Source organism: Xenopus tropicalis, chromosome 1 (genome assembly GCF_000004195.4).
Source record: "Xenopus tropicalis strain Nigerian chromosome 1, UCB_Xtro_10.0, whole genome shotgun sequence".
NCBI lineage: Eukaryota > Metazoa > Chordata > Amphibia > Anura > Pipidae > Xenopus > Xenopus tropicalis.
In genome coordinates this window covers 161,164,386-161,177,997 of record NC_030677.2, presented here as the reverse complement: position 1 = coordinate 161,177,997, position 13,612 = coordinate 161,164,386, and the positions used below count along the sequence as shown (strand labels likewise).

General features: G+C 38.9%; 1 protein-coding gene across 4 annotated transcripts in view; it reads right to left on the bottom strand.

The window, feature by feature from the left end:
* mphosph9 (M-phase phosphoprotein 9) overlaps positions 1-13,612 on the bottom strand; it is a 39,049-nt gene that overhangs the window by 16,735 nt on the left and 8,702 nt on the right. For 2 of the 4 annotated variants that reach the window (XM_004910520.3, XM_004910521.4), the window contains exons 6-12: positions 12,880-13,006; positions 11,312-11,396; positions 9,735-9,829; positions 8,752-8,868; positions 7,326-7,729; positions 4,480-4,635; positions 3,348-3,435 (exon numbers count right to left, since the gene is read on the bottom strand). In XM_004910520.3, coding sequence (XP_004910577.2) covers positions 3,348-3,435; positions 4,480-4,635; positions 7,326-7,729; positions 8,752-8,868; positions 9,735-9,829; positions 11,312-11,396; positions 12,880-13,006 — 1,072 coding nt within the window. The remainder of the gene's footprint in view (positions 1-3,347; positions 3,436-4,479; positions 4,636-7,325; positions 7,730-8,751; positions 8,869-9,734; positions 9,830-11,311; positions 11,397-12,879; positions 13,007-13,612) is intronic. The other 2 variants (XM_012969044.3, XM_012969046.3) reach the window with 2 other exon arrangements.

The following is a 13,612-nucleotide window of genomic DNA, read 5'->3' as shown; positions in this document are numbered from 1 at the left end:
GTACTTCTCCAAAATAGCTGAAGCCACGACAGTGGTGTCAGCTATCAAAGGGGGGCAAGGAAACCTAGTCACAGACCCACAAGGCATAGCCAATACATTTGCAGAATATTTTAAAGAAATATATACTCAAAAAAACTTGACACCACAAACTAATATGAAGGAATACCTAGATAGCATTCCCAACCCAAAGCTAACTAGGCAGCAGAGACTGTCTATGGACTCCCCTATTACACCACAAGAAATTGAAGCAGTCATTAACGGACTGCCAACAAATAAAACCCCTGGACCAGACGGACTGCCAGCAGCTTGGTATAAACTGTTAGGAAAACCCTTACTAACAAAAGTATTCAACGAAGCACTTATAACCCACTCTCTGCCAGACACATTCTATGATGCAATCATAACCCTAATTCACAAACAGGGCAAAGACCCAACTAACTGTGACTCCTACCGCCCAATATCGTTAATCAATACCGACGCAAAAATCCTGGCACTAATACATATTGATCAATGTGGCTTCATGCCGAACAAAACAATGTCCATAAATCTGAGACGGGTATTTACACATGTGCAAAATGCAAAGCGAATGCAGGGGGGGGGGACTTCTGGCATCCCTCGACATAACTAAAGCGTTTGACACAGTTAACTGGGACTTCCTTTGGGCAATCTTAGCAAAATTTGGGATTGGTCCTAACTATATTACATGGATCCAGCTACTATACCAAAAGCCCAACGCCCGAATCCGGGTAAATACTGTGTTATCAGACAAAATAGAACTGCACAATGGAACTAGGCAGGGATGCCCGATGTCCCCCCTGCTCTTTGCACTGGTAATAGAGCCGCTGGCTATTGCAATCCGTAGAAACCCAATAATCAATGGCCTCCAGGTGGGGCAGATTGAGGAAAAAATAGTGTTATACACAGATGACCTAATTCTCTTTCTGGCAGACTACAACAATTCACTCACACAAGCCCTCAAAACTCGCGAAAAGTTGCGCATTTTTCGTAGCGTTAAAACTTAACGCCACGAAAAATGCGCAACTTTTCGCGTAAGTTTTAACGCTACGAAAAATGCGCAACTTTTTACGCAACTTTCGTAATGGATAGGAAAACTCGCGTTTTTACGCAAAAATCGTATTGGTAACGAAAAATTCGTACAGAATCCGAAAAAATCGCAAAACATACGAAAAAATCGCAAAATACCGATCATTACGAAAAAAACGCAATCGGACTCCATTCGACCCGTTCGTGGGTAAGTAAATCAGCCCCTAAGGGTCACTCACTACAAATGCCACTATGGAATAACACCAACTTGCAACACTTTAAGGAACTGCCTGATTTTCAATACTGGCCAGCCAACGGGGTAAAATGGCTCTCGGATGTGGTAATTGATGGTAACTTTGCCCAATTTAATACGCTTAAAGAGAAATTGGAAAAGCCAAACTTGCAGTTCTTTAGATACCTTCAATTAAGGCACGTATTTAAAGCACAATTTGGTTCACTAAAAATTGATACGGGCTCAACCCCATGGGAAACTAGACTCTGGGATCCGGGAGGGAAGAAACTTCTCTCCCAACTGTACTGGAAGTAACACCCTCCCCATTTGATAAAGCAAAAACTAAATGGAACCAGATACTCCCACAACTAAACGAGGAACAATGGGAAGAAGCAACGGACCACATATACGACTTCCTCATAGCCACTAGGGATAGAGTTATACAATTCAAATTTTACCACCAGGTATATATCACCCCAACTAGACTTAGAACTATGGGTAGATCACCAAATGCAGAATGTCCTAAATGTCATAATGTCAATGCAGGCTTTATCCATATGGTATGGGACTGTATCCACATAGCTAACTATTGGTCTGGAATCATGCAATATCTTAATGAACAATTAATCCTACCTAGGGTTAAGACCCCAGAGGTATGCCTCTTAGGCCTAATAGACGAGCTAGTTCCGCAAAATCAGCCCAGAAACTTAATGAGGGCAACACTATTCTATGCAAAAAAATTAATTATTATGAAATGGATGAGTCCCATTGCACCCACAATAGCAGAATGGGTGGCGATGATCAACAAAACAGTGCCACTTATAAAACTAATGTACTTAGCAAGAGGCACCCCACAAAAATTCGATAAGATATGGACCCCTTGGCTAGATGCCAACCCTACACTAACTATACCAGGAACCCCCCCCAGTAAATAAGCCCAAAGCAGAACCCGCAAATCTGAAATGCAACTACCAACTAATAGAAATAATTGAGTCCAGGCCAATAGAAAGCTATTTGACAATATCTGAAACAATAAAACAATAATAAATAAGTGTACTGTACCTTACTAACCTGACTGCAAAGTTAACAGCTACATTGTTGTAGCCAATGTTTTATGTGTTGTACTGTCTTCAAAATAAAAATAAACACCTTTCAAAAAAAAAAGAAACTATCTAGTCCAAATGTTCCAGAACTTCTAAATTGTCTTTTACTGTTCTGGTTGGGCGGACAGCTCTTTGAATTTCGCTATTTCAGATATCTTATTAACCCTCTTCCTTCTGTCTTCATTCTTCCGAATCCTGGGGCCTGCGCATGCACAGTAGGATGAAAATGGCAACTTTCTTGTTAAAGTTAGCCTTTTCACAGACAGAAGAAGAAAGAGGATTGCTCTCTCACAGCTACACTGGGCTGGTGCGGTTTTCTCCTAAGGCTAATGTCCCACGGAGAGATTAGTCGCTGCAATTTTTAAAAAGCGTGTTCCAGTGACAAGTCACTCATTTTGTCTCTACATAGAGAAGAAAATAAATTTGCCAGTACCTAAACCGACAATACTACTTCAAATCGCTTATCATTTTGAATCACGCGATTTTACAAATAAAGCATTGTCATTCAAAACTACTGGAATTGCTGGAAGTAAAACTAACTTTTAGTGGGAAGTCGCTGCGATTTCCCCATTGCACCAAATTTAATATCTAATGGGGGCGGGGAATATGACACCTTGATTTGTGGGAAATGGAATTGCTCCGTTGTTGAAATATCTAGTAATCGCTTGTAAGAAAAAGACAAGCAGCTTGTCACTGGAACTTGCTTTTTAAAAATCACAGTAACTAAATCTCCTCGTGGGACATTAGCCTAACAGGTTTACCAGCCTGGGGTATAAGGTTAGAGATTATAATCATTGGGGGTGCCTAATATTTTGGCATCCCCCCCCCCCCGTGATTGTACCTTTCCTTCTCCTTTAATCAATATACTTTGGAATTTCTGTGTCACTTAATCCTACAGATTCTGTTACCTTTCACTCACTTGTAATGGCATTCAACCAATATCAGAAGAAGAATATCTGAATTCTTACCACTTGCATCTCAAGTTCATGGTTTTTATTTTCAAGTAAGCGGATTCGAGTGCTGGCTTCTGTGAGAGCTGCTTCTAATTGAGAACATCTAAATAAAGTACATAGAGTTTCAGGGCTATTAGAACACATTATTCTCACTTGTAAAAAGCATATGGTTATATTCCTCCTAAAATGCAAAAATTAACATAAATTATTTGGCATGTCTAGTTCTTATGCATTGCTGTGAATAGACAGTAATGCTAGAGAAGGAAGGGCTGCATTTAGTTCCACACGTGTAATTGTAGAACAACATGCACACAACCATGATCTTGATCCCCAGTCATGCCCCATTATGCCAAAACACTGAAGATGATCCACCCATACCATGCCAACTGTCCCACAAGCCCCACCCCATTTGTCTTTCGGAAATCACATTTAAGGGCCCCCTCTGCCACAGTACACTATGTACCCACCTAATGGTGCCACTGAGTCTAAAATCCAACAACCTTCTGACATATGTTAAAAATGTAATTAAGTAGCTATTAATGAAACCATACACATGCTTTTATCATCTTTTATCATTAGCACTGAATAAAGATTTTTAGCAGCACTTTTATATTAATGAAAAGGTTTGGGGTCCCTAATATGTCTTGGCAGCCATGGGAGAACACAACATATTTTCAAATGAGTGAACGGATGACCAAGAAGGTTGTCTGATGGTTTCTTTTTCCTTACAGACAGTTGCCCCACGAGGAGCACAGACTATTAATGAGTATTTCCTGTAAGAAATTCATGATATAATTACCATGGTTTCCTTCATACTGACTACCATGGCCCAAGAATACAGCTGAAAAATGTAGACAGACATGTTTCTGATATAATCCTGACCGAACAGTTACTAGTGCTATTTATCACTATATTCAAGGGACCCTCTAATTTCAGAGAACTTTACCCTAGAAAAAGTTACGGAGGGTGTAATACCCTGGAATTCTTGATGTGACTGGCAAAATACAGCTGCTATAATGATAAAATTAGTTCTCACAGATATTACTGGACAAAACTGTGTTCGGACTGTATTTGTGTATAGGGAGTAGAGAATCTTTTCTGAATTACCTCGACACAAGCAAGAAATGTGTAGGGATTACACACTCACCTTTCTGAAAGACTGTTAATTTTATTAAGTTCTTCAGAAGATGGTGATATATTACGGACAAGAAGCTGCTGCTTTAGACTGCTGATTTCAGACTCATAATAGTCATGCAAATCTGCCAAATGTCGATCATGCTTTTCCCTTAAACTCTGCCTGATGCTGACAGAGAAGTGCCAAAATAGTAATTAAGAACAAGAAAAGGACACAGAAATGATTAACAATGTATTTACAGCAGGTGTAGATAAAAATGAAATTAAAAACACTGCAATAATAATTACATAATTTTAAATTAGCCTAAACAAAACTAAGTGAAATGCTAATTCACTGGCCAAAATGTTAGGCAAATTGCAGTTTTTCCCTGGGCTGGTGCTGTCTTTTGGAAAAAACCCACTTCCTAGGGATCCCTTGTGTAACCTTGGGTTTTGTGCATGCATAGTATATAAAATCTGGAAACATTTACTACACTGGGAACAGACGTAAGATGACAGCATGGAGCTTTCTTAAAAAGACCCTTGGACAGGTGCAATTTTTGCCTAATATTTTGGTAACCATCCTGTAAATTAGCCTTTACTTTAAAACACTTTCCTAGTCTGCCCTATCAGAGGCTAGACATATAAACAGGCCACTTTCTGTGTGTGAAATGCCATTCTCCTTGCACTTTAAATCACACTAGTGTCATGAGACTCCTAAAGCAAGGAAACGTAGAAATGGTGTAATCCACCATTGCCCACCAAATTTTGACGCGTGTCATTCTTCATTTTTTTGATGCAATGATTTTTTTTTGTGGATTTTATGCCTGCGATTTCACACAACAGAATGCACCGTTTGTCATTGCCCCTAACTGAACAGCATTTTCCATTATTAAAAATATTTTTGTTTTATTACATTACATTAACATATATTTATAAAGCGCCAACATATTCCGCAGCGCTGTACAATAAGTGGGTTACATACATTGGACATACAGAGTAACATATAAAGCAATCAATAACCGATACAAGAGGTGAAGAGGGCCCTGCCCAAAAGAGCTTACAATCTACAAGGAGAAAGGGTTGAGACACAAGGTGTGGGACTGGGCATGACCAGAGTTGTGAGAGGTGGGGCACAGGGTATTGCTAAACTAGATTAGGGTAAGCCTCTCTAAATAAATGTGTTTTTAGAGATTTGGAGGCAGAGAGATTGGGAGAAAGTCTGACAGTTTGTGGGAGCGAATTCCAGAGAAGGGGGGCAGCCCTTGCAAAGTCTTGAATGCGAGCGTGTGAGGAGGGAATGAGAGAGGAGTTGAGGAGCAGGTCAGTAGAGGAGCGTAACAAGCGGGTTGGATGGTACCTAGAGATGAGTTCAGAGATGTAGGGTGGGGCAGAGTTATGGACTGCTTTAAATGTGAGGGTCAATAGCTTGAATTTTATCCTGGATGGTAGGGGAAGCCAGTGCAGGGATTGGCAGAGTGGCATGGCAGAGGAGGAGCGGTTGGAGAGGTGTATGAGCCTGGCAGCAGTATTCATTATGGACTGGAGAGGGGACAGTCTTTGGAGGGGAAGGCCAATTAATAGGGAGTTACAGTAGTCCAGGCAAGATATTATAAGAGAGTGAATAAGAATTTTGGCAGCATCTTGGGTGATAAATGATCGGATTTTGGAGATATTTCTTAGGTGAAAGTGACATGATTTGATAAGTGATTGGATATGAGGGGTGAAGGACAGGGCAGAATCAAGGATAACCCCAAGGCACCGGGCCTGGGAAGATGGGGTGATGGTAGAATTGTTAACCGTTATAGATACCTCGGGAACAATGTGGGCGTTGGATGGGGGAAAGAGAACCAGTTCAGTTTTAGAGAGGTTTAATTTGAGGTAACGTTGGGACATCCAAGTGGAGATAGCGGACAGGCAGGAAGAGACGCGAGTTAGAAGCTCTGGGTTGAGATCAGGAGAGGAAAGATAGATCTGAGTATCGTCAGCATAGAGGTGGTACAGAAAGCCAAAAGAACTGATTAATTTGCCAAGTGAGGAGGTATAGAGAGAAAATAGTAAGGGGCCCAGGACAGAGCCTTGAGGAACCCGGACAGAAAGAGGCAAGGGGGAAGACGATTCCCCATTGTAAGAGACACTGAAGGATCGATCTGAGAGATAAGATGAAAACCAGGATAAGGCAGTGTCACGAAGGCCAAGAGAGCGGAGAGTCTGGAGGAGAAGAGGGTGATCCACAGTGCCAAAAGCAGCAGAGAGATCGAGAAGTATCAGTAGCGAGTAGTGTTTTTTGGCTTTAGCCGAAAGGAGGTCATTTGTTAGTCGGGTTAGAGCAGTTTCGGTGGAATGTTGTTGTCTAAAACCAGATTGTAGGGGATCCAGGAGGTTATTGTCAGAGAGGAATAGCGTCAGTCGGTTGTATACTAGGCGCTCAAGCAGTTTGGAGATGAATGGGAGCAGAGAGATAGGTCGGAGGTTAGTAGGATTGGAAGGATCAAGGGAGGGTTTTTTCAGAATAGGGGTTACAAGTGCATGTTTCAGTTGGGAGGGAAAGATTCCAGTAGAGAGCGAGAGATTGAATAGATGAGTTAAGGCTTTGATAAGACAGGGGTTGGCATTACGTAGAAGTTTGGTAGGAATGGGATCAAGCGGGCAGGTAGTAAGGTGGGAGGAAGACAGCAGTTTTGAGACTTCCTCTTCAGTCACAGGGGAGAAGGAGCCAAGAAGAGACTGGGGAGCATGTAGGGAGGGAGGGGAATGGTTATGGGGATTTAGTTGTGCAATGTCACTTCGGATGGTGTCAATTTTATTTTTAAAGTGCTCAGCAATAGCTTGAGCAGTGACTGAAGCACACGGAGGCGGCGATTTTTATGTAAATCTTACCTGGATAGCACAAGAGGATGGTCCATAGAGAGGTTTTCAGTAGATTTATTTTCCTCAGCTGGTGATGTAGCCATTGATAAGGGAGGTAAACTGTTTATTTCATCATCGATAAAGACTGCTCTCTCATCAGACATGGTATCTGTAAGATGCAGCTTGTAATCCAGAGTCACTCGGCTTTGTTGTAAATTAGATTTCCATTCTTCAGGTGCTTCTACTAGGCTGTTGGCATTGCTATTTGGAGAGTCACCCAACAAAGACGAGGCAGAGGTTGCCGCAGACACAGTTGCAGCTTTGTAATGGCTGAAGGATGAATTTTCCAAAATTGAGTCTGGAGATAAAGGGATTCTACAATCTACAGAACTTTGGAGTGGTCTCCTGTGTAGCGTTGGATCTAGTGTTAGCACCTAATGAAAGTGCAGAAAGGAATGTTTTTAATTTAGCACTTTTGATGCACTAAACTTCATGGAATATTTCACAGTTGCAAAATTAGGTTCTCCAAATTTGTATGCCTTTAATTAGTAAAGCTTTTATAAACAGGCAAATAGTCCTATTCTATAAATAACGTTATTAACAGTTGATATTTTATTTGTTGCCCTTGATAATAGCTGCAACATAGTTGCTTGATATTATTAGGAATGCAACGAATCAACTATTTTGGGATTTGGCCAAACCCCAAATCCTTTGTGATAAGGCAAATACAAAATCCTAATTTGCATATGCAAATTAAGCTAACATGACGCTAACAAAGTTTTGACTTCCGTATTTATGTGACAAAAAGTCACGATTTTAAGGATTTGGTTTGGCCAGGACCATAGATTCGGACGAATTTGAATCCTGCTGAAAAAGCCTGAATCCCAAACCAAATCCTGGATTCTGTGCATCCCTAGATGTTATATATAAATGTGAAATGCAAAAATGGGGCAAAAAATAGATTCTGTATTAATTGCATCAGCAACAGCAAAAGTATATCTTTCAGGGTTTTCAAATTAAATACACCCATGTATAATATGTATCCTTGACTGGTTTCTGGTGGCTGGTTTTTGTTATAGGCAATACAAATATATTGTCTATATCACCCTTTTATACATTAAGGCTTAATTGATAAGATATTCATTGCCTTACATAAGTATAACCCAGCTACCCTTAGTCTGTCATATTACAAGGTGCAAAATAAATTTTTATTGTAATACAATTGTTAACACAAAAGGAAACAGTTGTTGGTTGCATAATTAATCAAGCCCAGGCTACCTGCTGCAATTTCTCTGTTTTGTTGGCTAAACTTGTTCCTCCCATGGGTTTTGGGCCAACCCGTGCATCACTATTACTTTGGCCTTGCATGTTGGAAACATTCATACATTTTTGAAGGCCAGACTTTAAAGATTTAGATGCCAGACATAAACAAATTTCAGTTCCTTGACAATAGTACCTCTGGAGGATGAATATATTCAGAAGGTGATAACGATTTCCAATCAGGATGGTGGATACCTTCTCTTTGTTTTTGCTGGTACATATCTGTTAATGATGGAATTCTTGTCTCATCAGACTTAATGGATAGAAGAGAGTGGGGAATTAGCAAGCAGCATTATGAAGGTCACTTAGGGGCCCATTTATCAAAGTACGATTGGGTCCGAATACAAAAATTTTTAATTTTTTCTAAGTTTTAGAACTGTGTTTATTTTTTGCGATTTTTCCATTAATTTGCCCAACTTTTTCATACTATGCGACAATTTGTGCGACAAAATCATATTTGATGCACCAAGAACGAAAATTTCGGATTCATTCAAGCTTCGGTATCGTGGCTTTCCTTGGGCCAGGTTGGAGCTGGAGAGTGCCATTGAGTCCTATGGGAGGCTTCCAAAATCATGCACAGAAGGTTCAAAATCAGAAAGGTTTTCCCGCCATTTACGATCGTTCGGAAACGAAAATTTTGTGACTATCGCAATCGATCGTTTCAATACGAAAATTTCGGATTCTAAGTACAAAATTTTCGTATTCAAACGAAAAGAATTTTCGGGACATTTGCAATCATCAGAAATGATCGGATTTTGTGATTTGGATTCGTACCTTAGTGAATTGGCCCCTTAGACTTGCCTATAACATCTTTAGGATGAATACATTAAGTAACAGGTAGCAAGATAATTAAAACAATGGTATAAAAGAGGGACAATGTTAATAACAGTTAACATTAGTTCTTTAATAAACATAACTTGGTTTTCTTTATAATACAATGGTATTATGTAGAAACAATATTTATTACTAGTTGTAGAAGGAAATAATTCTTGTATGATTAAGGTAAATTGCATTAACACATATACTGTAGAAATCTTGACTAAACTCTTTAGATGAATTGTTCTCTTTTTTTTCTTTTATGTGTGCATTTTCCTTACTTTAAATTTGTAAACTATATACCTCTTTAGTTGATAAAAACTTTGAAAGTCCAATTTCCAAGTTTTCTGGCAATGGATGGTACATTTCCTTCTCATCCAGCGTCCAGTAGGTAAATCCTATTTGAAACATATCTGAATTATTATTTCTCAGTTTGAAAATATATGTCAAACTTAATTCAGGATATTAATCTATGGGTACTGCTCCTTTTTTAACATATGCTGCTTACAGAGTAATACCTATGCTGGCAAAGTTACGGTATATATCTGTATTTGCTATGACAAAACTCCATGGTAAGTTTCATATACATCCCTAGTAAGGTGGCTACACCCCAATGGGCATCATATCCAACAGAAATAATAGAATGACAGCAGAGATAAGAAAGGTTACAACCAACCAGTCTAAGAGGTAAAAATACCAAGCTTGAAGAATTAAAGTAAAACTAATAAACTGTACATTTAACACTAAAAATTTAAATTAGATCTAAAGGAAAAATAAAGAAATATTTAATAGTTCCTCTTTTAACTATAAAAATAACAACACTTGGTCTATTTTCTTGACTCTGATGTGCATTGGGTATTATGTAATGCACTGGCAATATTTGACAAGCATTACACCTACACTACCTAAACAATTACATAACCCTATTTCCAGCCTATTTATTAACACAACCTTTATATGTCCCCAACTGAAGATTCTACAGAACCAGTACAAGAATACCATTGTGCTGATGTAGTCACCTAAAAATCAACTTTTAGTACAGTGTAGACAATGGTTTTCTAAGACAATTTAAAGGAGAAGGAAAGGTAAAAACTAAGGAAGCTTTATCAGAAAGGTCTATGTGAATACAGCCATAAGCACACACTCGTTCACAAAGCTCACTCACTCACAAAGCTGCACTGAGTCCTATAAAAAGAAACACAGGATTTGTTGTCTTCCTTTGTATAAACATGTTCTTCAAGTATCAGACTTCCTCTCACAGAATAATCCTTCTTTCCTGGGGCCAGAGTCTGCGCAGCTCTCTCCTCTCTCCCTTCTCCTGCTCCCCCCTCTCATAAGAATTCATAAAACTAACTCCCCCTCCCATCAGAATGTGTGATCTGAGCTACCAACAGCTAGAGCTACAGCATGGAAGCTACTGAGATCAAGCTAAAATGGCAGCTGCTATCTAAAACAAACAGATGGAGCTGTTTACTCAGGTATGGTAAAGCTTTCTGCAGGATAAATATAGCGTTCTAGGTGGCATTAATGTGGCTAATCTATTGGCAGTAAAATGCCAAAATGACCTTCCTTCTCCTTTAAAACTGGTCTTCATTTTTTTGTATTATTTAATTTTTTGGTCCATGCCTTTTCAGGTAGGAATGTCATAAACTGTAGCAAGCAGGCAGCAGTATGCAACAGAGAGTGGAAGATGAATAGGAAAAGGCTTCTATAGATAGATAACCAAAAATAAATGACAATATAACTATAAAAATGAACGGCCCTCTCGAAAATCTATTAATTTAGTTATTGGTGTCAGTGGCCTGAACCGGGTTTTTTCTCAGTGCCCTGCCAGAAAAGGGAAATCAAACAGCGTATAAATACAATATAGTCTCATTTACCAGATCCAGTAGAAACCAAAGAGTTGGCACTGGCGGAGCGGTTATTGAGGTAAAATGCATATGATGAACCATCAGTGTTTTCTGACTAAACGGGATAAAATAAGACACGTTTTCATAATTAACACTGATCAAAGAAGAGAAAAATTAGATTAGGCTTGTACACAGTGTGTTACTGCTACACATAGGGGCACATTTACTAATCCACGAACGTCCGAAAAGCATCTGAATGCGTTTTTTTCGTAATGATCGGTATTTTGCGATTTTTTTAAGAAATTGTCGCGACTTTTTTGTAGCCGTTACGACTTTTTCATAGCCGTTACAACTTGCACTAATTGTCGCAACTTTTTCGTAGCCGTCACGCCGAGTACGAAAGTTTCGGATTCATTCAAGCTTCAGTATCGTGACTTTTCTTGGGCCAGGTTGGAGCTGCAGACTGCCATTGAGTCCTATGGGAGGCTTCAAAAATCATGCAAAGTCTGAAAGGTTTGCCCGCCGTTTACGAGCGCTTAATACGAAAAAGTCGCGGCAATATACGAGCAAATCGTAACGGCTATGAAAAAGTTGCAACAATTTACGAAAAAGTCGTAACGGCGACAAAAAAATCTCAAAATGTTGCAAAATGTTCGTTTCCAATCCAAATTTTTCCCATTCGGATTCGTGGATTAGTAAATGTGCCCCATTGTGTTAATGTGTTGTCACAACCATTGCTACGGACAAAAAGGAGCTGCATTGAGCCTCCCCAGATCTTTAGTTGTGACTAAGATTACAGATTTTCTGTAGGATTCCCTTCAATTTCATCTGTTAAGGAATAAAAAACCAATACAATTAGCCTACTGATCTTCCTTGTTTTAAAAAAAAGAGGTTTGTATCACTGAGACTCTTTAGGGATTTGTTATATCAGACCACTGAAGACTGAGTAGTTTTGAGAAGTCAGTCCCTTAGAAAACTGTTGATTCAATCATTGTTGGTACTGACTAGACAGAAGTGGAGACATGCATTCCTAGTTCATCAACCAGAATAATACCAATTTAGAACAAATTGTTTTGAATCAAACTAATTAGATAAGATTCTTTATTTGCCATACTGACTTCCAAAAGTCATTATTAACTGGAATTTACTGATCTTTAACGGCTGATAAATCTGATCTCTCCAGTATTGTATGATCAACCAGATTGTTGTAAAAAATAAATATAGCTAGTGTAGAGAGAAAATCTGAAGGGACATTGTAAAAATTAATTTGTATCTGTGCCTTAAAAATATATAAGCTATTTTGGCATATTTTGCTTGCTGCACCAATTAAAATGCCCACAAAATGCCACTGATGTTTCACCTTGCCATAATCTGCTATGCAGGGTAACTCTCACTGAGATCCACAGCAGGCAGTGTCATTTAGATTGCCACTACAATTATTGCCAATACAATGGATCATGTGCTATAACCCTCTTTCAACCTTAGTAAAAAAAAAAAAAACTCAACAAAACAAAAAAAGCACATCCATAAATGGATAAAGTCCAAGGCTTTATTTCAGATTTTATATGTAGAGTCTCTAATACAAATCTGCTACTTACCTGAGTGACTGCATCCCTGTCACTTTGAGAGCTTGCCTGAGCGGAGTGGACAGACGCCTGATCAGTTGGATGAAGCTTCTTTTGATAGTTCTGCTTAAACTTTTGAGCCCAGGTTGTTAAAGATTTACTGTAACATAAGTCCAGACACATGAAAAATATGTATATAAAAAAAAATACAAAAAACAACTTTTTATAAGCATATGGTGTCTCTAGTTATTTTATACAGGATGCAAAGGAGAGTACAGCAAAATGTGTGCCCAGAGAGAAAAGAGACTTAGATTATACAGCGTGAGATATAAATTTAACTGACTCACAGTAGGAATAGTTCATGGACTAAAGTAACAGTAACAGTATACGATCCCTTATACGGAAACCCATTATCCATAAAGGTCCGAATTACGGAAAGGCCATCTCCCATAGACTTCATAGACTTGTAAGCAAATAATTATAATTTTTAAAAATGATTCCCTTTTTCTCTGTAATAATAAACCAGGTCCCATACCTGTATAATTATTACTTTCTTCCTTGGGACACAGAGAATAACAACCCAACAACATTCAAGTTAGTGGTTGAAACTCACTCTGAACCTAAAATACTACCAAGAATACAATGCATACAAATTTCATTACCATCTCAGCATTTAGTCAGGTTATTTCCAACCAACAATTATTTATTTCCACATCCTAACTAATCTGCAGGACACCACAATACAGGTAGTACAGGTACTTGACAC